Genomic DNA, 25,594 nt, shown 5'->3' on the forward strand with positions numbered 1-25,594 from the left:
ATATTTAGATATCGCCTTTATAATAAAAGAGAGGAAGCCCTTTATCACCCTAAAGGAAGAAAATCATCAAACTTACACCCAGTTGATTAAAATAATCTCAAAAGTTAACAGAAAAATGAAAAGGGCAATAGTCATTCATTTGTTTGTTTTACGTGGTAGCAAGGAGGTCGCTTTGAGTTCAGAGGATTCAGAACTTAATTTCATAGGTTGAGTAGCATTTTTTTTTCCTCCTGGAATAATTGTTGAAAGCTGTGTAACTGTAGTAAAACTCACAACTCTTATGAAACAATATTTCTTTTATTGTTCTATTGGCACAACAGTGCTGGGATTTCTGTTTTGCATGACCACACTCAAGAATCTGAAAGCTCTCCCATGAATTTTGCTCTCATGTCAGTAGGAGAAACTGTTTTTGTATCAACAGAACTATAAGTCAGTGAAATCGCAAACAGAATACCCATTTCTTAACACTTTCATGTACATCAGAATATTTTATGTCTTGAATAATTTTATGAGATATTGTCACCATGTTGTATGTACATACCTTTAGCATAAGCAGTCAACTAGGATTCATGTCTTTGTTCTTTTTATTTTTGTTTATTTTGGTTTTTTTTTTTTAGACCATTTAGTATGAGTTGAGGTCAAACTGTGGAAAGTCTTGCTTAGCAAGGTAGGAAAATGTAGCTTAATTCTGAAGGCAATAGGAGGTTATTAAATTTTTCTGAGTGGGAGAATGATTATATTGAAACTAACTTGAGAAAGATTGATCTGTAATGATGTATTCCATGCATTAGAGGGGGAATCTTGGGATAGGTAACTGGTTTGCAATCTTCCAACAACAGAGGGGTAAAGTCATAAAAGCCTAAATGGTGATGATGACAGTAGTGACAGTAGAGAGGAGAGAGCAGTTGAGAGAGCTGTTACTGAAGAAGAATTGACTGCTCACTGCAAAATGGTGGAAACATTAGAATTTAAACTCCTTTCGAGGAGAGAACTTGTCTTTCATCATTTTTATATTCCCCATGTGTAGAATTATGCCTGATACATAGTACATACTTGATAAATGTTAGTAGAATAAATTAGAATAAAAACAAGTAAATGCAATAAAGTGTAGCTGGTCTTGTGACGGAGGCAGACAGGAGGCTTGGTACAAGGGGAGATGCTTAAATTGGGTCTGGGGGACCAGCTAGGAGGACAAGGGGTGGAAAGGACATCCAGGCAGTGAGAGGGTCAGGCTCTGAACTGTGCGTACAGTCTCCAGCAGTTGGCCATCTCTCAAGGGTAACGCACCAGGCGGGAATGGGTAGATGTTCGTGCTGGACTTGAAGAGCCTGAGCATCAGGATAAGGTTTTAAAACAACTGAGTAACAGAAAGAAATTTTTACCATAGAAATGTATCTAGAGGAAGTGAGTGGCAGGTTTAGTGAGATCTTTTCTATGTTTAGAATAAAACCTTGAGACACCAGGGTCCAATTTGAAAATAAAGCTATAATCTATGAAAAAATGATGAAGACCTAGATTAAGGAAGTAAGGACAGGGTTAGAGATCTTGGCAAAGTTTTGAGAAAATGCAGGAATTAGAAAATAAAAGACAGATGATGAAGGGTGTAGAAGGGTGAAGCAGAGAGTGGAGTTAAGGATGAATAGGACAACTCCCAGGTTCCGACTAGACCAGTGGTGGCGCAGCACGCTGAGAAATGGGCAGTGTGGGGAGGGGGGGGTTAGGAGAAGGAGATAATGGATTAAATTTTAGGCATGTTGCCTTTGAAGTATTGGAGGAACAAATAGGTAGGTTAGTTAGAGAATGACCTGGATGTGGTTTTGGTAGTTGTCTGGTTCAGAGTTAAGACACGCAGATGGATAATACTATATCGAGAGAGTGTGTTGAGAGAAAAGAGGTTCAGATCCAGGATGGGACTCTGGGGAGTACCCACGTTTAAGAGTTAGGTAGAGGAAGACTTGCAAGCAGTAGAGACCAAAACTGAATGGTCAGGGATGTCAGAGCAGAACCTAAAGAGCCTTTTCATCCAGTTGAAGAATAATCGAAGGCTTTAAAAATCATGCAGAGAGTGAGGAAGGAGAATTCCACAAGGAAGGAATTACAGCACAAATCTCATTAAGAGTCAAAGGAGATGAATGCTTAAAAATGACCATTAAATTTGGACAGATAAAAACCCTCAGGTAGTTTATCTGTGAACTGTTTTTTCAGACTGGTGTATCTAGAAGCCAGATTTCAGTGGTCTCAGAACTGGTGGGTCACAAGTCCGTCATGACACTATTCCTTCAAGCATTCAGGAGGGAGAAAGAGTGGTAGTTAAAGAGAATGAATGTCAGGATTGGAGACAATCATATTTTGTATGTTTATTTGCTTTTTAAGGATAGGAGTGATGTGAACATGCATTCAGGTCCTTATAACCAGTCCTGACTGAGCCTCTGAGCTTAGTCTTAATACCCATATGAATGCTTGACACATCTTGGAATTATTCAAGGCACCTCAAATTTAGTATTCCTTCTTCTATTCTAAACCAGTCTTTATCCTGTATTCCGTGCCACTCTTCAGTAAACCAAACTAGAAGTCCACACCTTATCCTTCACCAACTTCTTTAAAATAAATTACTGCCTCCTATATAGCTTGGGTGCATATATATTACATATATATATATATATATGTTTATTTCTGTTCCCTGATATAGATCTTAATTCTCTCTTAACTAGACCCCATCCTCCATCCCGTATCAGAGTGATCTTCCTAAAATAGGACTTTGAATCTGTCATCTTTCTACCAGATGCTTTGATGGTCAGCTTCTACCCACAAGATAAAGACCTAAGCTTCTCACAAAAGAACTCCAATCTGTGGCACTCATTCATTATCTAATTGTTGCATATGAAAGAGGACTTCTCTCTGGTAATACCAAAGTGACTGTCCTTCCTGGAACACACCCTCTTGACACACTTTCTGCTGCTGCTCCTGCTTTTTCCTATATCTGGAACAGCTTTCTGTACTTTCTTTGATTAGCTGTAACTCTTTACTCAAGACTGCACCTAAACATCATAGTCTTCATTTAACCTTCTTTGAAACTCTCCCGTCAACCCCACGGTGGCTACTACTGCTGCACTCTACTGTTACAGTGCATACAACGCATAATCACAACCATAGGCTTCCCCACACTGAACTGAAGATGTCTCTACGTGACTGTCTTCGCCTGGATTTTGAGCTCCTTAAAGTCGGAAATGATGCCTCGATCCTTCTGGTACCTTTGTATTTAGGATATCCCCTAGCACGGGGTACCTGCTCAACCACTTGTTCAACTGAACTGAGCAGATGAGGTGGGAAGGTAAAGATGCTCAAGAGAGAAGGAGACCCGTGCAGGGAGGTCTGAGAGGAGGTGGCAGAGGATGGAAAAAGGATGATGCCTCATGGGCCAGCTTTGGATAGAAGCGATACCTTTAACTGTGTGCCTCAGAGGTTGGAGGTAAAGACAGAAGCAGATGGAGGCTGTAAGCAGTGAAAAGAGTTCCAGGTTGAGGGTGATTTTCTCTGTTAAACAGGTGGTGGAACAGAGGGGATGTTAGCCAAAATTTGCTGAAGGTAGTAATAGTAAGTGACTAAATGCAGAGGACGTATTTGCTCAGAAAGTAAATGCACGTCTTAAATGCAAAGACCCTGGAAACATTTTGTTCAGGAATGTACCATCTCTTAAGGACTCACTCATATACTTGAAAATCTTTTTCGAGGCAAAGCTTTCGATACCCATGGAGGATTTTCCTTGCACGTGTGTGCAAATGCTTGTGCCTGGAGATTGTTGCTTTTCTGCCTGGCTGCAGACTCGCCGCCCAAGCTGCGGTGGGTTGCTGTGACATTGCTGTTCGCCGAGTCCAGTGAAACATGACTGATGGTGAGGCTACTGGCGCTGTGGGAAGAATAACTGTAAATTATCTTGAGAAAGGCCGATTTTGTGTTAGTCTCTTGCTTACAGAGAATAACATAGCACTTGGGGAAGAATGTGCAACATAGGATCCCATAGTTAGATATTAAAATCACAATAATCTCCACAGCTGGCAAGTATTTGCCAAATGTGGTAGCATAGACCGGGATGAATGTGATCCAAGCTATGAAGTAGATGAGCATTCCAAATGTTATGAATTTAGCTTCATTGTAATTCTCAGGCAATTTCCTGCCTTTGAAGGCAAATATGAAGCAAATGAAGGCCAGGATGGCAGTATAGCCCAGCATGGTGCCAAATGCAAGGACTGATCCCTCCTCACATTCCAGGATAATGACTCTGGGCAAGGAGACATTCTCTTCCACAACAGGTGCTGCAAAGATTAGCCAGAGTGTGCAAATGGCAACCTGGATGCCCGTGCAAATGAAGATGATGGGGATGGGCTTGTAGAGGCACCTCAGGAAGTTCTGCAACTTGGGATCAAAGCTGAAGGCTAGCAGAATTTTCAGGGACTTTGTCAAAATGCAGGAGATACAGAGAGTAAAGCTCACGCCAAACAGCGTCTGCCTGGTTTTACATGTGAAGTTCTGTGGTTCTCCAATGAAAAAACCTGTGCTGGTAAAGTTCAGGAAATGACAGAAAAGGATTATGTAGCAGACTATCAATCCCCCAGACGATTTCACAACTGGTGTGTTCAAGTTTCTTGTAAATATTATGCCAATGGCCAGAACGAACAAGATTCCCAATAGAGAGAGGGCCAGGAGCAGGATAGCCAAGGAGTCATTCCAGTTGAGATACTCCACTTCCTTTTCAAAGCACCTTGTGCTCCTTATTGGGGCCCAGTGAGTTTCGTTGTTACATAAAAGGCAGTAATCCGCATCTAAAAGACAGAGGAGATTCAGTTACATTGCAAACACTTAAACCAGGTGATTGTCCACAATGCTACAAATGAGACTCCTTGCTAATAGTTCTGACTGGAAAATGGATATAGATCATTGGCACATCAGTACTTATTAAAATAACGCTTGCGCAGAACTCAAAGAAGAAGGTAATGGTGAGGGAAGAGGAAGAAGGGAAGAGGAAAAAAAGAGAAAGAGAAAAAGCCATCTGGGCTGTGAGTCTTTAGGAAATTAACATACTCAAGATAGATGCTAGCGTCTTAGGAACTTGCTATTTCAGGGACTCTGTCAGTTAGGGCTTTGGGACCAGACATATCTCAAGCCCTTCCTTGATCACTTAATGATTCCTCTAATTTTGAACAAGCTAATTGAAATTTCCTAGCCTATTTCCAACTTTCTTTCTTAAAAAAGACTCTGCCTCACTGGGGTTCTGCATTCGGTGAGATAATAAATCTAAAATGTGTTGCATGGAGCATTGCACACAGTAGACACTCAGTATGGGGGGAGCTGCTGTTGTAAATAAGGCTGCTGTTCTTTTAAAAGTGGAGACAATATGAATGGATTACCCAAAAAGCTCTCTAAAAGTGAGGTAACAAGATTGTAATCAATGACAGTTGCTGAAGAAATGAAGTTTATTTTTTTCCCCCAGGTTAGTAAAATTGAGCCTCTCAGGCAGTGATAAGCTTGAAGATGATTTATGCTGATTCTTACTGCAGGGTGGCGTGAACAGTTGATGTCAGAGTAGAGTCTCTGAGAAAGTGGTTGTGTTTGTTACCCATTCCCTCCCCCTAAAGATGGGGTCCCAGCTACTTCCAAAAAGCCTCTCTCTGGGCATCCGTCTGATGGCACGCCACAGTGCCTGTGTTTTCTTCATGAAGCTCAAATTCAGACTGTTTTTCTGTCTATAGTCTCCATCACATTTCCCACCTCCGCCTCTTTCCAAACTCTGTTTCCTTACAAACATCCATTCTTCTTTGTCCTCCCTTTAGCCATTGCTAGTGCCTGCCATTTCATTCACTCAGGGAACGTTTATGGGCCCTGTCTATGTACAAGAGCTGTGTGCCGGAGACGTGGAGAAGAATGAGAGATGATGTCCTTTCAGGTCACCCTACATCCTTGCTTTTCCTCCAGAGTTGTGCTCAGTCTTCCACACTGGTTCTTGGAAGCAACTTGTCCTGGTTATCAAAAATGCAACCCATGTTTCATCTTGAAAGACTCTTGTACCTCTTTATGATAAATAAATGCCACATACTCTCTTGGTGTTTTTATTTATCCCACTTGGCAGACAGTTGCTAGATACCATGCTGCCTGGAAGATCTCCCCCTACCCCCTAATTACTTAATTACACAACATGACCCATTTCAGGTGGAGATACGTGGCATTTTTGTGAGACAACGATAGAACATGAATGTTGGGATCTTTACACTGGGATACTTCTCTCCGTGGAGCCAAGAAGAAAAAATAATCAGCATTTGGGGACTGTTCTGGCTCCGGGGTTCTCAGCTTGTACAGATGAGTAGGAATGCTTCAGTAAACCAGGGAATATGATGCTTTTAAAGTAGGCTTAACTCCAGGAAGAGCTGAGAGCTTCTCTTAGGGCTCTGAAGACTGCTGACCTCACGCTTGCTCTTTGTGTATTCTGCTCTGATCTCATAAAATTGTTAAAAATGAGTTTGGCAAACAATCAGTTAGTGGTGTCTCATCTCTGTCAATAGTTCATCTCCTTGTCTCACAAAAGCTTCTTCTTCTTCTTTTTTTTTTAGGGCATCATTGGACTCTTGGTAGGAATAGCAAGATCTCCAGGGTGTGCACACCTCTGGGCACCTCTGGATTTTCATCATACTCAGGTTAGTTAATTCAGCACTTATCTATTTATAGTTATCATGCCCCAGTTGAAAAGTCAAGTATGTCTGTGGAGGGGATACATGGACAAAAACTGACAGAGAACTTGCACTGTTTTAAGAGGAGCTGGAGAGGAAGTCCAGGTGAAGGGATGCCATCTTCCCTTGGAAGTGAAATTACTTTTACACTTTTTAGTTAGCATTGGTTGTGCATCTGCTGATATAATAGAGAAAATTCCAAGGTAAAATGAAATTTCACTGGAATTTAATTTAGCAGAAGCATAAGACAGTTTTTATTTTTCAAATGAAAAAGTAAACCAAAATAAGATTCATGTAAAAAACAAAATCAGCCTAAGAGAAATGGTTCAGGTATGTTACTGTTCATGTTTGTAGTGAATGTAATTACCTGTCTGATTACTATAGTGGTTTTCAGGACAGTTCACACATTCATAGCAGCAGATATGTTGACTTTTTGTGGTTTTCTTCATTTGCCCAGGACTGCATTCCGTAGAGCATTTAGATCGAATTTGCTGAAAAGTGAAAAGAAATACCAAGTAGATTTTTAAAAAGGATGTATCCTAACTAACTTTGACTTAATTTCAAGATTTATTTACTAAATAGTATTTTGGTCCTTTTTTCCTGTAGTGTAAGAGGAATGTCAACAAGTTTAAAAAACAGAAAATATTTCAGATAGTGAAACTGTTTAGGAATAACACAATTCTTGTCACATTAATAACTTTTGTAAGTTATAAAGGAAATGAGTTCCCCAGCAGAGGCAGAAGTACGTAATACGGGACTAAAGAAGGAAATGTTGCTTTGGCAATTTCCATTCCTGTGCTGTATAAAGAGTTCAGCTATATAAGAAAATAGTAAAACATTCAACTTTTATATTTTAGAAGGTTAGTAATCATGCTGTCCAAGGAGCATGTCCAGTCTAATCTTAAAAAGCGAAACAATGGAAAAATTTGAATTTAAAGCCACTAAAGTATTTGTTTAAAACAACCTTAGATGTGTAAATAAGATGTAAGTCATCCTGAGAATTTAGGTTGCAATTCCGTGTATCACAGTGTGAATCACACATAGCGTTCTACTTTTATGGAGCCCTCTGTTTACAGTATAGCTAATCATTCTTTGCATTTCAGCTGTGTTATTTTTTCCATTCATAATCCTTTTCTCATGGCATGTCCTGTGAGACAAAAGCTATTGTCTCCCATTACCCTTGTGAAGCCAAAGCAGAATGGATAAATGAGGCTTTCTCTAGGATCTCTTAACAGCTATTCCTGAGCCTGGAACATAGTCAAAATGATACACTAACTAATCTTTTTCTCTGGGAGAAGAAAATGATCTGACTGAGATGTGGAGCCCTGTAATTCACAAGCACTGGCTTTCTTCTCACCACAGCTATTGCTGATCTGGGTTTTCAGCAGGCAAGGATATCTGCCTTGTGGATTCCCCAGGGAAAACTTTAAAGCTGAAGTACCCACACTGCTGAAGGGTACTCAGAAGACACAAAATGAATTAACTATGAGTTAAAGCTGGACATCTTTAAGGGGATAGAGGTGAAAACTTTCTAGCAGCACAGTTTCTTCTCTTTCCCCACATAAGAGACAGCAAAGAAATCAAGTCTACTGTTAGTAATTAGGGGATATCAAGATTTAAGATTATTTGATATTTTGGACTGTGAGTTTTAATGACATACAGAAATGCCGGACCCCAACTAGCCTGCATATTAAGTGAATCTTAAAATCTGACATAATTGATCTCAGATATTGCTGCTTTCTACTACTTCCTTGAAATATTAATGGTTCAGAAAGGAAGCCTTGTTCCTTTCCGGGGTGGTCAGCACCTTCCGTTTAGTCCCTAAAAGCCCCACTCAGTTCTCTGTCATCCTATCATCTCCCCGTCGTGAGTGTCTCCCCTATGAAGTCTGAAGATGTCTTAGTAATGATTAGAAACAGTTTTTCTTGCAGAAATTATAATAGAGAATCCTCTCTGTATTGAATAAGGAAATGAATCAAGGCATGTTTTAAAAGATCCAGCGTGAATTAACAGTGTTTAGCAGTGTTGGGTTCATAAGGTAGCTGTGAGGATGGTGGTGATGATAACGAAGATGATGATAAAAGTTTTAAGAACACAGAAGGCTACATTTCTGTGTTTTAAGGAAAAAGTATCTTGTTTTACTGAAATTTATGACTGGGAAAATTAGAATAAGATAGTGGCTTAAAGCATTACTATATTTATTCTTTCATGCAACACATATATTTTGAGTGCCTATTCTGAGCTGGGCACTGTTGCAATTAGTGGAGCCACAGTAAGGAATGAAATACAAGATTCCGTGCTCTCATAGGCCTCCAGTTCTAGTTGACAAGACTAACAATAGACAAAGTAAAAATCAGCTAAATGTACAGAATGCTACATAGTGATACATGCTAAGGAGAAAAATAACAACAGGAGAGTATATAAGAAGTAGTAGGTTGACATTGCAATTTTAAATAAAGTGACCAGGGAAGGCCTCCCTGAGATGGTGACATTTTAGGAAAGACCATGTGGACATCAGAAAAGATTATTACAGGCAAAGGAAATAGCAGGTAAAAGGCCTTGAGCTCAGAGAAGGGAAGACATGTATGAAAGATGGAGAAAGGCTTTGGGCTTATAGGAAAGGCTGAGAGTTAGGGGAAAGTAGCAGGAGATGAAGTTGGGAAGGTGCTGGTGGCAGATAATGTAAGGTTTTAAAGACTTGGGCTTTTACCCTGAGAGAAATGTGTAGGGAGGGTTATAAGCAGAGTATAATATTTTACTCTAGCTTTGGTTTTAAGAACAGACTGAAAGGGGTAAGAATGGAAGCAGAGAGCAGTTAGAAACCTACTATCTTAATCTGGTTGAGCGCTGAGTGTAGTTTGAAGTGGGGCGGTAGCAACAAAGTGGAAGACGAAAAGTGTCAGCTCCTGGACCCATTTTGAAAGTAAAACTTAGATTGGATATGAAGGGAAGTGACAAGGATCCCAGCAGGTTTTTCCATGAGCAGCTGGGAGAAGGGAGTTGCCATCCATTGAGATGAGGGTAGGCTCTGGAGCTGAGTCTTGAAGATAATCAGTTAAAATGACTATTTGACACCCAGGTAGAGGTGTCAGTTAGGCAGTTGCATATTTTCTTGAGTTGAAATTAAGAGAATAAAAATCTGAAAGTCATCTGCCTTCTGTCATTAAATAATGACATTATTTAAATGCCTAGATGAGATCACTAAGGAAAAGTGCAGACAAAAAAAGAGAACAGTTCTCAATATCACTAATTATTAGAGAAATGCAAATCAAAGCTACAATGAGGTAGTACCTCACATCAGCCAGAATGGCTATCGTTTAAAAGTCTACAAATAATAAATGCTAGAGAGGGTGTGGCAAAAAAGGAACCCCCCTGCACTGTTGGTGAGAATGTAAATTAGTGCAGCCACTATGGAGGACAGTATGGAGGTTTCTTAAAAAAACAAAAATAGAGTTACCATATGATCCAGCAATCCCACTCCTGTGCATCTATCCAGAGACAGCTATAATTTGAAAAAACACACACACCCTAATGTTCATAGCAGCATGATTTACAAGAGCCAAGACATGGAAATAACTTAAATGTCCACAGACAGATGAATGAATAAAGAAGACGTGAGATATATATAATGGAATATTACCCAGACATAAAAAGAATGAAATCATACCATTTGCAGCAACATGGATGAACCTGGAGATGATCATATTAAGTAAAGTAAGACAGAGAAAGGCAAATATCATATAGTACCATTAAATTTGGAATCTAAAAATGATACAAATTTTATTTAAACCAAGAATAGACTCGTGGACTTAGAAAACAAACTATGGTTACCAAAGTGGAAGGGGGAGGGATAAATTAGGAGTTGGGGATTAACAGATACATACTACTATGTATAAAACAGATAAACAACAAGGACCTACTATACAGCACAGGGAACTATATTCAATTTCTTATAATAAGCTATAGTGGAAAAGAATATGAAAATATTTATGTATTTGTAAAAATAAAAAAGAATTTGTAACTCTGAAAAAAAAAGAGAAGCAGTTGTCAGCTCTGGGCCCACCAATATTTTTAAGTAGTGGGAGTGATAAAGAAACAGCAAAGGAGATTGAGAACTCGTGGCTAGAGACAAAGAAAACCAAAGCAATGTGCTATTGTGGAAGCAAATAAAGAAAGCATTTCACAGAGGGTAGAATAATTAGCCAATAAGTGAAGTAAGATTACGTTTGTATTTATTAACATTGGTGAACTAGAGAGAAAGAATTTTGATGGATTGAAAAGAGTTCCAAAAATATTATGGGAGGAAAGAAATTGAGGCCAGTGATTATACTCAACTTTTTCAGAGTTTTACAATAAAGAGAAACAGAGGAAGGGGCAGTATATGGAGGAGGAAGTGGGGGATCAATGGGGTTCTTTTTTTTAAGATGAGAGTAATAACAGCATATTTGTATCTCAATTTAGATAATGTGGAACACTTCAGGGTGCAGAAGAGAGTGGAGAGTTGCCAGAGAAATACTCTTGAGTAAGTAGAAGGGATTGGGACTCAGAGGTCAATTGGAGGAGCTGACCTTGGTGAGGAGCATAGACAGTTTATCCACAGTGTCAGATGGAAAGCAGGGGTGTGGGTACAGGTGTGGTGGAACACTGGAGTTCCCTTTGGATCGTTTCAGTTTTGTTAGTGAAAGAGGAAGCAGGATCAACTGAAAGTGAAGTTGGGGAAGATGTGTTGGTGTCAAAGGAGAGAAAAGAAGATTAAAAAAAAAAAACTAGGAAAGTGGACAAATTAATGGACTAGGGTAAGAGTCTGATTGCCCAGCAACATTAAGGGCTGGCTGGAAGTTAGAGGTCATGAATTTATAGTGAGAACAGTCAATAAGGTAGGTGAGGGGCTTTTTTCTTTTTCTTTTTCTTTTTTTGTTTGTTTGTTTTTACCAAGTTTGGCTACATGGAGGCTACATTGATTAGGCAGAGAGTATCAAGTTAAGCAGGATTATACTTTGGTCCAGTGAATATGATGGAGAGAGAGAGATGGACAAGGGACTTGAGAGTGTGTACCAGGGAGTGATATAGAAGTTGACCGTGGAACTTAAGGAGGGATGTTGGGGACAGAGAACAAGCAGTAGGATCACTGGAGGTCCTGGTGGGGTCAAGGACTTTTGCAGTTGTAGTACCAATTGATTTGAATGCTACAAAGCAGCTACCAACAAAGTTACCTTAAGATTCCTGAGCTCATTTTTTGATTGGTGGTCTGTGTTAATGAAGAGCTCATTCTTCAGGTCATATTGCGCAATCTTGGTAATTGTCATGTGACCGTTGATCTCCTTCCAGAGCACAACATCATATCCAGTATTCAAATCTCCATAGGCATCAAAATGAAATGAATCCCCGCCATCAGTGAATGTCACATTTTTCAGTACATCAAGTAACTATTAAAAAAAACCAGAAACAAGCACTAATAGAAATATTGTAAGTGTATCCATTATCCCAATTATAACACTGCCTTACAAGGAATATCAGTTAAAAATTAAGAAGAATCTGAATCAATGAGTGTGGTAAACTAGTTGCGTTGGTTCTTAACTACCAGGCAACAATTTGAGAATTCTAGCCTCATTTCTGCCAAAGTCTTGCTCTGTGAATTTGAGAAAGCAGGTTAATGTTTATGGAGGCAGCTTCTCAGCATATATAATTGAAATCCAGGCATCTTTTTTTTTTCAAGTTGTGAATTTCAGAATGGGTTTTCTGGGGCAGATACCTGGGCTCTCATTCTAGTTCCATATTTCATTAGTGGTATGATCTTTTTCATTTTTTTGGAGGTATAGTCAGTTTACAATGATGTGTCAACTTCTGGTGTACAGCATAATGTTTCAGTCATAAATATACTATATATATTTGTTTTCATATTCTTTTTCATTATAGGTTAGTACAAGATATTGAGTATAGTTTCCTGTTGCTATACAGAAAAAACTTGTTGTTTACCTATTTTATGTATAGTAGTTAATATCGGCAAATCTCAAACTCCCAATTTATCCCTTCCCACCACAGTTTACCATAAATTTGTTTTCTTGGTCTCGTGGTATGATCTTGACAGTTACAATTTCTTTCTAGGTCTCAGCTGAGGTAAGTCCCTACCTTATAGGATTATTGCAAGGTTTAAATGTAATTATACATGTAAACAGTTTAGCCCAGTATCTGGCACAGGTTCAGGGTAAATAAAATTCAGATTAGTATCTTTTAATACCTGTTATTAGCTAACAGGGATGTTGTGCAAATAAACGAAAATACTTTGAGTCTATCAACTAATAATGTCTGACACTCATATATTACTTGCTAATACTCAAATCTGTGATATCCTTTTACTCCATAGCATCTTTTCCTAGATAAAGACAACACAGCTCGGACAGGAAACGTTTTACTGATAAATGAGGCAGCCACATTGAGCTTGTGCTGCAGAGAAAAAATACTGGACTAGGATTACATACCATTAACTTGATATGTAATCATGGCTAAGTTAATACCCTCTTCTGAACACTTTGGGCCCATGCATCTAAGTGTAAGATACTTATGTGTCTTTTGTTGGGTGCAAAATTCTGTGGAGCAAGGCAGGAATTGTTCTATTTGAATAGAATTATTCTTGTTCTATTCCTTCTCAGTCTTTTTATGAATGTTTCTTTCCTCCAGTGTGTGTTTTCTTTTTTTTTGGCAAATGGAGTATAAGAAAATCAAGTTGTATTTTAAGTAAATATATTAGCTACAATAGTCACGTCAATGATCAAATATCACTTTAGCAAAATCTCTAAGCATGTGTATTGATTTTATTATATATCCCCACAGATTTCTTAGTTCTTTTAATTAATGTAAATTAATTAGTATTACTTTAAAGAAGAAGGATATCAGAGCTAGCATGGTGAAATTAACCAACAAAACCTTATTCCAGCAATTGCCTAGAAGAAAAAATATGAAGAACAAAAATAGACTATCTGAGGCCCTGCCTTCAATGTTCCCACCTCTCCCTGTGTGTTGATTTTTCTTCTGTTCCTTCCTTAAGCAGTATACGCATGTAAGCCCTGGTAACTCAGCTCTTTAGGGAGCATATCCTCTTTTGTTTGAACTATAATTTCCACCAGTTTTTTCCTGCATTTAATTAGATTTTACAGGGTAAATTTCTGACACCTATCCAGTCTGTAAATAATGATAACATTGTATGATGTAAAAAAAAAAAAAAAAACTAGCACAGCTCTGTGTTTGTTCTTACAAGAAAGGGGGTGGAGGCAAACAAAACATTGCACTCATTCCTTGTTGAATATTCTATCAAACATTTGCTCTGGATTAAGGTAAATTTTAAACATTAATGCTGTAGTTCTTAAGCCATTAAAGGCTTTTTCCATCAATTTATTTATTTATTTTTCACGGAGACTCTGAAAATCACTATAAATTGACCCTACCAAATTTAGAGAGTAGGATTTGTGTTGCCATGATGATATAATTCACCTCTGTATGGTCATGGTCTTTTCTTGAGAATTCCAGGCCAGGAGGCCACTCTAGTTAAGCTGTTGTGGTTGATGCTGTTTTCTGTTTCCCCAGCTGCCCGGTTGCTCCCAGTAAGTGAGCTGGGCTTGTGAAAAGAGAAATCTAAGTGAGTCAGTTAGAGAACAGCAGAGGAAGCAGGCTTGCACCTCTGTCTGGTACCCAACCCATGTCTTTTTCTTTTGTGAAGCTTTCCACAATGTGGCAGAAAGCATACTGGACTAAGGCTGGGGCAGTGTCACTGCTAACTATACAGGTGACAACAGGCCAGACCCTTCTGCTGAGGTCCTCTCCATCTCTAAACTGCTGCGAGTCTCAGTCACCAGTAACACTTCCTCTTGCCACTTCTGTAGGATGAAATGTAATGAACACGACCTGTGGACCTACCATAATATTTAAATATTAGAGATGTCAGTGCCTAGTACGGTAGCCCTTAAAACTATTAGTTATTATTTTCCTCATCACTCCAAGGTACTCCCTTCTTGGCCCTTGTCTCTTCTGATTTCCGGACTAATATCTGATCACTACACTGAATGTCTCATAAGTCACTCAAATTCAGCATCTCCATAATGTAATGCCTAATATTTCTTACCCCATCAGACCTTCACTTTTCTGTTTTCACCTCAACAAATGGTATAAGTTGCCCAGATTTAGAATCATTTGCCACACCTTTGCTTCTTTCTGTCATCCTTTACATTCAGTCTACCTCCAAGTGCTCTTCATCTTTCCTCTTCCACGTCTGTGTATATGCCCCTCCATCCTCACTGTCACACCCTTACTACCTGTACTTACACCTGTAGTATAAGGCATCCTTATTGTATGCCTGAATCACCAAATTAGTTTTTCTCTGCTTAGTCTTGTGTTCCTCTAATCAATGCACATTGCAGTGGGGATGCTGTTTCTACAATGGAAAGCAGGTCATGTCACTCTTCTGTCTAAAAATAGCTTTAATTGGCTCCCCTTTGCTCTCTCAAGTCCAAACCTTTAAACATAGCTTGTAGACTTTCTATTGAAAGGATGGTCTCTGTACCAGCACTGCCTGCATCACCTATTGTTAGAAGTGCAGACTTTCGGGTTCCCCACACTGGAACTACTGAGTTAGCATCAGCATGATAAGATTCCCAGGTAATTTAACTGTCTGTCAACGTTTGAGATGCTCTGATCGACAAGGCCTTAGTGATGGATGCTTCATTAACCCTCCACTCTTATTTCCCTATAATTTCCACAAAAGACTACAGTTCTATGGCACTGTGTTCTGATCCCTGAAGGTGCCATACTTTCTTTCTCTTCTGTGACTTTGCTGGAGTATTTCTGTCCTGCCTAACTCCTACCCATCTATCATATTTACCAGAAATGTCATGATCTTTGGAGAATGTTCTCTGAATTTCTAATATTGGATTATTTGCCTCAATTACATGCTTCTCTACTGTCTCGTATTTATAGAAAACATTGTAATGCATTGTTCTGCACTGTAATCAGCTCCTTAATTATTTAATTGTATACCCCACCAGACACATGACTCCTTTAGGGAGAGAATTGTCTTGTTCTCCATAATATTTTCAGCACTCAACACAATGGCTAGAACATTGAGACAGAAGAGTAGTTTGACTACTATACATTCTCTCATCCCACATTTATGACTCACTAACTTGTATATCGTCCAAAGTAAAGGAAAACTAAAAAGAAAACCAAAATCACTATTCACAGCAAGGAGGTGTATCCTCACACACATCTGAGGAACAGAAAACAATTTGTTAAAGTAAAACAAGTATGACTGTGCTGTCCCTGAACACTGCTCACAAGTACCACCAAATGTGGAGCCAAAGCAAGGATTATCCTCAAATATTGGGGAAAATGAACTCATTTAAGGTATTTGAATCTAAAATCATTCAGAAAGTATTATTTAAATAATAGTGAATTTTGCCAGGGGACAACATTATTTTTAGGAATATGTCTTTGACTAGTAACCCTAAATGCTGCTGATCTTTTCAATTTAACATCTATGGAGAGTTCTTCATAAAAAGACAATTGTTTGCATTATCTGTCCTGTTGGATCTGGCACAGACGTGGCTCACTCACTTGTGATCAAAGGAGCAAGGCTCTCCTCGATGCCTCCTTTCCAGTCTGTTTCTGTTTGTTTCTAGATAACCATGCTCCCAGGGGAATAAAGAATGACCCCAGGCTTCTAGTGTTTAAATAAAACACTTTAGGAGACTCTGCTTCGATTATACTTTCTCAGGATTTTTCCTCAGAATGTTTGAGACTTATTCCTGATTTAAAATAGTTTCCCAGGTCACTAGTGGATAAATAGCTGTTGCTATTTGTATTTCTCTTTCCTTGTGAGTCTCTTTATAGCTCCTCCCCTGTACTCCATCTGCCTCTGATTGTCTGTTTTGTCTTCATTACTCTTTCTTAATCTCTCATTCTTAAAATTTCATGTAGTGTTTTTATTGTGTTGGTCCACTTAACTTATAGTTTTTTTGTTTGCTTGTTTTTGTTTTTGTTTTGTTTTGTTTGCCCAATCTCTCATGGAAGTTTTACGTTACAAAGGATATGCTTTCAAACACACAGGCACGTTAAAAATCACTAGATACATAAATATGTGTGTGTGTGTGTGTGTGTATATATATATATATATATATATATAAAATTTAAAGAGAGTTTTAATTAAAAATAAAAATGCTAATCTCTAATCTTACTTCTTCATTAGGTTTTTTGCCTTGCATTTACAAGGTGAAAACTAGTTTTAATGTAAGCAACTTAAAATACCCTGTGACTGTCATATGAATCACCCAAATGTAAGCTGATCACCTCAGACCTTGGAGCTAATGTTCATGGGTATTTAAAGTAAAAATGACAAAAGCAGAAACAGCCTGTCCTAGACACTCACTGATGTGATAAGAGGAATTGGTTCTTATTCCCTTTTACCTTTTTTCCCCTAACAAATTTAAAATAAATATATTTTTGGAACATGATTCTGCAAACTTAAGACAGACAAATTTGGCTTTGAATACACATTATTGAGAATTTTGTTTCTAATGAGTAAAACTTATCATATAAAGCAGCAGTTTGCTTTTAAATGCATTGTTTATGGACATTTAAAAAATACAAAGGAAAATTTTTACTAAATAGGGTTATATCAAGCTCAAATTTGAGCTTCTACAAATGACCAAAGAAAAGAAAGAAAAAAACTTTTTTACCCAATTAGTGGTTCATTTAAACCTGAGCCATCATAGGAATTGTTATGACCTAGCAACACTCATTTGAAGAAGACTGGAGTCCTAGAGCAATGGCCATAAGTAAGAGCATAACTAGAGGTTTTGGTACTATAACCACCAGAGATGCCACGAAAAGCAAAGAGTATGGAGTCAGAAGACCCAGACTAGAGTCATATTTCTGGTACTTTTAGCTTTAGTTTCCTTATCCATAATAGTTAGCAATAATAAAAGGGATCATTAATCATGCCTGGTCTTGTGTTTGTTAAGAACGTTAAAAGAGGTAATTCATATGAAGCTTTGAAAAACTGCAAGATCAGATTCAAATCCATAAACTACAGGAAAATAGCACTATCAACAGAATTTTCTTGGAAAATTGAAGAACACAGCTTTGGTGGGTCAGAGTAGGAGGTGAAGGTAAAGTTGAAAACTATTAACCTTAAGAACAAAGACCTAATGATAGAAATGCAGGCTGTTCAAACACTGGAAATATCTACTTATAAAAGGAACACAATCAAGAGCAGTTTATATAAATATCTGCAAATTAAAGCAAGGAAGGAACTGATGGTGGGGGAATTTTCTTGGATGTGTGAGCTAGTACCTCCCATGGTAGAAAGGCGCCGGGGTTCTGACAGTCTCGAGCTTGGCACAGATCCCGAATGGCATAACCAAGGGCAAACACTGCGAGCTGAATACTGTGAATAACTCCCGGCTCGGTGTAATCCCACAGGAAGTCACTTCTCAGGGAGAAGTTCCTCTCTATATCCTTGTTAGCCTTGTGGGCCCAAGTCCCCCAAGAATAGTTGGAAATGCATTGACTCAAATCACTGTCCTTTGCATGTGCACAGGCAGACAAGAGTGTGGCGTATTCATTCAGGGGTTTGTTATTGTCACTGGGAGACATGTGCAGATTTTGAAGAAAGGAATGGAAAGAGGACATGTTGCCTCTTCTAAAGGTAAACCCCACAACTTTGCCAATCCTTTTAACATTAGGAATGGTAGTAATTTTGGTGGCTGTGGACCAGTTATCGCTAGCAATCCAGATCTTATTTATATTCCTTTCAATGGCTTTACTGAAGAGATTGAAAACATGGAACTGACTGAGAAATACCACAATAACATTAACCTGAGTTTCTGCTGTAATTTTCTCAAGTGTCTGATTGATCCTGACTTCAATGGTATTATCTGAGAGGAAGGCGGGGAGAACTTCCTTGAAGGCAATGCACACGTTAATTGTCACAGTCTGAACTGCAAAAGTGTTGAGAGCCAATCGTCCATAGTCATCATCTGTGGTTATGATGCCAATCCAGTTCCATCCAGATTTCTGAATCAGGTGGGCCATTGCTTTAGTTTGATAGAAGTCACTGGGCACAGTCCGTAAAAATGAAGGAAAGCGAATTTTGTCACTTAGGGTTTCTGCCGTTGATTCATAACTCACCTGGAAATTGACAGAATCTTTTAGTTACGGTGTTGATGAGCTCAGGTGACTAGCCATAGGTGTTCCTCTCTTTGATTTCGTAAACTTTTCTAAATTCGCTGGTCCTTTTCATCCTTCCTCTTCGATGAATTACTTTGTAAATAGCTTAAATCATGGTATTTAGTATCTGTCGACTGTTTAGAGTCATTGCTTTTCAATCATTTTGTACTGTATATATTATAAGCCCTTTGAGGGTTCAAGCTCTGTCTTATATTTCCTTCTACACTTCTGTATCCATTTATATCTATTTTACATTTCAGTGGATATTATTTAAATAGTTAGAGATAAATATGGGAAAAATGCAGCCAGTCAAATAAGCAAAATGAATTTGGGGACACCTAGTTTGTTCAAAATTTGTCTAAATGATAACTTTGGTGAGTTTTATTCTAGGTGAAATAAATCATCCAAGTAATCATCTGTTCAGGCGTCAGCAAATGTTTTTCTGTAAAGCACCAGATACAAAACATTTTAAGTTTTGTCGATCACATATGGTCTCTTCATGTATTGTTTTTTGTATTTTTTTTGTTACAACCTCTTAAAAAATGTAGAAGTCATTGTTGGCCTGACAGATCAAGAGCTTGAGAGCCATGTTTGATCCACAGGCTGGAGTTTCCAGACTCCTAATCTACTCAAATGAGCAGCAGCATTTTGGGAGACTAATGTGTGCAAAGTTTTGCCTAATTTACAGCTTTGGTGGTTTTATTCCAGGGAGAATTCCTACCTTTCATAGGTACAGTTGCACTATGCCACTAGCTTAGTGAATTCTTTTTTTTTCACTGTTTACTGTAGCTACATGGTATGTGGGAAAGACAATAGGCTTTGGAGTCAAACAAACTGTTAGAATCCTGACTCCAGTAAATTTGGCAAAGTTAGTTAACATTTCTTCACCTATGAAATGACAAGATTCTTGTGAAGACTGAAAGAGAAAATTCTAATGGATGGTAGCACATGGTGGGCATTCACCAGTTCCCTTCCCAGTACGTGACATGCGTCCATCGTGAGACCTGGGCTTCTGTAAAATTGGCGTTACCCATGGAGAGTCCTGTCTCCTTTTGTGCTACCGGTCATGGAAATTATGTGTTTACATTAAACAACCACTGTTACTAGCAGTCCACTTTTCTTATCACCTAACTAGCCTTATACATGGTCCAGAAATTTGGAGCCAAAGTCTTATCTCTGAGGTATTGGGGAGAATAATTCTTTCTGTTTTGTTTTGGACTTGAACTTTCATTATCAACTTCACTAGGCTGTAGTATAACAGAGCGCTCAGCCTTTCATGGGTAGATGCACTTGTTTAGTCTTGTTCCAGAAAGATATATACTTCGAATTCTTAGGCACATTTATTATATTATATATATTTCTATCTGTTCACCTCTATCAGGTGATCATTTCTTGCTAATCTGACTATAAACCTTTTTCCCTTCTAACTTTTGGCTTCTAATCTTCCTTGAGCTTAGAAAATAGTGATCTAGTGAGTTACAGGGTGATGTGATATGAAGGTAAATTGGCTCAAAATCAAAGCCAAGGGAACTTGCTTGACTCTGGGTAATGTGCAGGAACTTAGTGCAGGGCACTCTAATACCTGCTTTGGTCTTTCAGAGACCATTGTGCTTACTTTCTGGTTGTTGGTTTGCATTATAGAAAGCCAAGTAGTTCCAGGGTCTCCAGGTAGTTCCCATCGTACTCAGAACAAAATGCAAACCATACCACAGCTTACAAGATACTACATGACCTAGTCCTTGCCCATCTCTGCAAATGCATCTCTTACTATGCTCCTTTCTGCTCAAACTGATCTAGCCATGCTGACCTTCTGATATTCTTTGGACATTTCAACTTTGCACTTGCTGTTTTCTCAGCCTAGATGCCCTCCTCCCCTTGCTCATCTTCCCTTGGCTGTCTCTTCTCATTCAAGTTTCAGGCTAAACACCAGCTCCTTGAGAAGTCTTCCTTGACCTCCATATCCCCTTATCCCTCACTTCCTCTTCAGTTGTCTTCACAGAGCCTGGCCGCTATTTCGGAAGCAAGGCAGTTGGGGTGCTCAGAGGTTTCTGTCTTACCTAAATCACTGAAAACTGAAAACTGTCAGAAACTAGACCTGACAGATTGAGGGGTGACTACTCCCTTAGTGCTTTGACCACTATACTGTCCAGAATAGGGAGCGTCCTTTCTTTGACTGAAGAGAAAGAGAGGTTAAAGTAAAAGCATCTCCCTAACTAGTTTCCCAGGTTACCATGATCCTTTGATAATAAAGAATATAATCAAAACCAATGTATGGAGGTAGAGCGAAACCCACCTGTGGCATGAGCTGTAAATTCAACATCCTGGAGACAGCCATGGTTATTTCTGAGTATCCAGCACCTATGACAGCCTTAACCCTTGGCATGTAGCTGGAATAGTCGCACTGAAACTCCACAACTTCTCGGGAGCAGTTGAATTTAGAGAGGAACCTCAAAGTGGCTGCCATGGCCACTGTGACATCTGTACAAGTGTCGTAGATTTCATACCCTAGTTTGACTCCAGTTAATAGTGTTGAATTATTGATCATCTCAATGCTGTGAATCATGGCGAGAGTTTGGAGAAAATTTGATATTTCAAAGCTGTTAAGAAACAAGGTTTTTTGAAATCAAAACATAACTCTTCTACAGATATGATGATATCCCATTTTATTCTCATTCCTGCCTTATAATAGACAATTCCTGAATCAGTGAAGCTTACGTCTTGAAGGGTCTAAACTTTATTTATTTAAAAATAGTTTTTGATGGAAACCTTTCTAAAGAGTATATAGGAACCCACAGTTTCTCAAATGGCATCTATGGGACAGGATTTAAGCTTTTCCTGATTAATTTGGGGATCATTTTGAATACTCAGTTTAGTATTCTACAGTATGACGATGAATCTGATTTTTGTTCCTTTTTGTAGCTAGATATCAGCAGTTTATTGCTGTACAAGTATCTGCTTTTTTAGACTCACTAGCTCATTTTTCACTTTTCTGATGCTAATCAGTTGTAGTTGGAAACCAGATTAATAAGACTGTTAAGAATTACATAAATAAACAAGCTCTGGATAAAAATCCAATAGCTTTCTCCTAGATAACCTGCACTATTTTAGTTCTGAGGCTAGATATTTCCATCTTTAGCAGGTTTCTCCAGTTGGCCTCTGGACTTGTGATTATTCCAGAGCACTGAGTTGTTTGATTACTGATTTACTCTCAAGCTTATTTTGCTCACCCCTGGATACAAAAGGTTATAAACAGTGCCTAGCACATAGTAAGAATTCAATAAATATTTTTTAAATAAATAAAGAGTGATATTGTTGGTCAGGGTTTTGATATTTTCAAATATCTTTTAAATTCACTGAGTTATGGTAAATCATCTACTGTTTGAATAATGCTGTTGGTCATTGCAGACTATCTAAATGTGAAATTTGACAAGTCAACATTAAGATTTTAATTTAAAGAAAGAGACAAAGGAGAGAGAAAGGTTAAAAGTGGTGAATTGTCTGACAACTAGAATGTGTGATGTTTCCAGAGTCCCCTGCATGTCAGCTCCAGGAGAATCTGAACCTCTAGTGTTTGCCTTAGTGTCCCCTGAGCCTACAGTATGGCCTAGGTAATGCAGGCATTTAATAAAGCGTTGCTCTACTTTAAAAAATGACATTCGGTTAGATTTAGGTCTCTATCGCTTCCACTTTACATGTGTTGAATAAATGCTATTGTCATCAAGGGGTGATGATAAGGTGAAAGGATGTTCAGTGATTTTTTTTTTTCCAGAATAAATGTGCTTATTAGATCAATTTTTTTTTTTTTTTTTTTTTTTTTTTAGCATTTTCCATCGTTATTTGTTGGCCTATGATTGTGGGCCTTAAATCTTCAATCATTCTTTGGATGCCAATTTAGTGCTTTATTTTGGGTTGTTTCCTGGTATTCCTGATAATCAGTGAGTAAGATGACACCTACTCAAAGTGCCCACCTTCGGGGGACGATGCCAGGAAGAAACCTTAGAGTGACATGAGAGCACATATTATCTGAAACCATTCATGGAGGGCATGCTAAATACTTTTTGATTTAAAAAGAGAAAAAAGGAGGAGAAAAGAGGATATTACATTTACATACAAAAACATCAAGATAGAAATCAGGATTTGAGAGTTAGAAGGAAGCATGGGGATATGATATTTTCAGAGTCACCCACATTGCCATAGAAACAGAAGCTCATGCTGCCTGTCCTGTATCAACATTTTGTTTTAATTGAGGTATGGTCAGTTTACAGTGTTGTATCAATTTCTGGTGTATAGCACAATTCTTCGGTCATATGTGAATATACATATATTCATTTTCATATTCTCTTTGCCTGTCCTGTAGGGTTAGCCAGGCCCTTATTTTACGGAAAAGAAAATCAGAAACTATAACTCAAGAAGTTCAAATGATTTACCTAAATCTACAAAATTACTTTGGCCCCAAACTGAAATTAAAATTCAGATAGCCTGCTCTCCTTAAAGTAAGCCATCTGTAACATCCTCCATCCAGGTTTACTTTTCTGCAATTGACCATGCCAAGTGTCTTTCCCATACTGAAGCTTTCACAAGGTAAAGTGTTCATGAAGGAAGAAGAAATACTCTGAGTTGAAGTAGGGTCTTAATTTATTATGAAAGAATTAGATTATTTCAGAAGTGAGATAAATACAGCATTGACAAAAATGTTAGTATCGAGAAGAATGTTAAATGAAGTCTATTTAAAAAAATTTCAATAAAGATTCATGTTTAAAACAGCCCACATTTGTGGGAAATATAAATATAAATATAAATTTGTGGTAGATAAAAATATGTATGCTTGCAGTGGACAGGCTACCATGTCTTCTCGTTGGTTTTCTCACATGACTTCAGGGATTATTCTCTTTAGGCAAAATCCACATAAATGTATTAATGGGAAGCATTCATTGCTTCTGTACTTGGAGGTTAATTATACACATAGTGCCAATATGCCTCTTTTTTAAAGAAGGATCTCATAAGACCATAGGCAACCTAAAAATATATGAATTTAAATTTTATTAAGATAATTTAGATATTAATGTAATTAAACATTTACATACTCTACTCTCATGGTATAGTCTTGAAATCTGAATGTGCTCTTTGAGGCTTTACTCACCCGACACACTTCTGGATTTCTGGTCGTCTGGGGTGGTCTTCTGAGGACAGCATTTTTTCATGAATGGCAAACAAACCTCCAATCATGATATGTCCTGGAGAAGTGGCAGCCACGAAGTCGTCCGGGGTCTGGCAAGGCTGGGAAGTAGCAAAAATAATCACAAAACAGGTAATCAGTATGATCAACAATGCCATGTTTCTATCTGATTTGCTCACTTCTTTGGAGCTCTTAGGAATCCTTGAGCTCACCAAGCACTAGCAACATGATTCCTATTTCACTTGTAAACACCACGTAAGGTATAGGACAGTGTCAAGGGCCAGAAACACTCAGTATTCAAATACTTGATGACAGTCAAAACAGTTCTTCACCAATAAGAACATTTTAGACTCTAACACTCTGTTGTTGATGTGTGATAGCAGTGATGCCGGGCAAAAGCTGATAGAAACGCAGGTCCTCACAATGATAGCACTGTGTTACTCCACTGGCATGTCAAGGGTTTTGAGTCATGTTGGCATTTCTTTTGAAACAAGATACAGAATCTTCAAGAGGGAGCAGTTTGGCAGTTTTTGACTATAGAAATGGCCAGTTGTACATTTTCAAAGGTATCACATTCAAGGCACAAAACTTTTGGGGGAGGGTGTAGCTCAAATGGTAGAGCGCATGCTTAGCATGCACAAGGTCCTGGGTTCAATCCCCAGCACCTCCTCTAAAAATAAATAAATAAACCTAATTACCCCCCACCCCCAAAAAAAACTTAAAAAAAAAAAAACCAGAACTTAAAAAAAAAAAGGAAAAATATCAAAGCACAAAAGCTTTGAAGTGATTTATAAACTGTTTAGAAAAATAGCCTGCCACTTTTATTTTCCCAGAAAAGCTCTACTTTAAAAAATGACATTCAGTTAGATTTAGGTCTCTATTGCTTCCACGTTACATGTGTTAGAAGTAAGTTGTTTCTGTGGTGATGAGCAAAACCAAAAACAAGGTGAAACTTGTCTGATGGAGTATTTTGCTTTGAAAAGAAGTCTGGCATAGTCATAGACATTTGCACGGTTTGTGGATTCTATTCCTATAAATTTGGACCTCTTCAGGCTGTATGTTCTTAAATGCTTAAAAGACTGAACCAACATGTTTTTATGGGTATATTTTAGAATTTAATAGAGGATAGATAAACCTAAGTAACATCAAGAAAAAGTTAAAGTTTTCTAACTTTACTTTTCAAAATCAGTCTTTTTCAAACATTGGATTAAGGAGGAATATATCATGGGCAAGTATTCCAAATCCAATACATCTGGTTTATTTGATGGGTTGCAGACACCTTTGAAGGAATTTCAGAAAATAAAAGAGTACAATGGCAATTATGGTATTTTTCATCATTCAAATTAACCTTAGGTTTTATTGACATATGAGTTTATGCCAACTGAAGAATGGAGAAGTCATGGCTTCTCACACAGTGTTGGATGTTTCTTTAAGTCTTACCATTTTTAACCAGTGGCAGGATTGCTTCTTAGGACCCAAACCG

The 25,594-nt window shown here is 38.2% G+C and overlaps 2 protein-coding genes across 2 annotated transcripts in view; one reads left to right on the forward strand and one right to left on the reverse strand.

Annotated features, from left to right (window-relative positions):
* Positions 1–25,594, forward strand: part of RFX6 (regulatory factor X6) — a 107,319-nt gene that overhangs the window by 10,339 nt on the left and 71,386 nt on the right. Inside the window, exon 3 of the mRNA XM_032484758.1 lies at positions 6,603–6,686. The gene's annotated coding sequence lies outside the window, so the exon portion shown is untranslated. The remainder of the gene's footprint in view (positions 1–6,602; positions 6,687–25,594) is intronic.
* On the reverse strand, positions 317–24,810 carry GPRC6A (G protein-coupled receptor class C group 6 member A). The gene is made up of 6 exons (XM_006193080.2): positions 24,076–24,810; positions 21,229–21,532; positions 18,060–18,896; positions 11,933–12,145; positions 7,087–7,210; positions 317–4,820 (listed from the first exon to the last, which is right to left on the reverse strand). Exons 1-6 carry the CDS (start codon positions 24,267–24,269, stop codon positions 3,706–3,708), a joined length of 2,787 nt encoding a protein of 928 aa, XP_006193142.2. The 5' UTR covers positions 24,270–24,810; the 3' UTR covers positions 317–3,705.

This window comes from Camelus ferus, chromosome 8 (assembly GCF_009834535.1).
Source record: "Camelus ferus isolate YT-003-E chromosome 8, BCGSAC_Cfer_1.0, whole genome shotgun sequence".
In the NCBI taxonomy this organism is placed as follows: Eukaryota; Metazoa; Chordata; class Mammalia; order Artiodactyla; family Camelidae; genus Camelus; species Camelus ferus.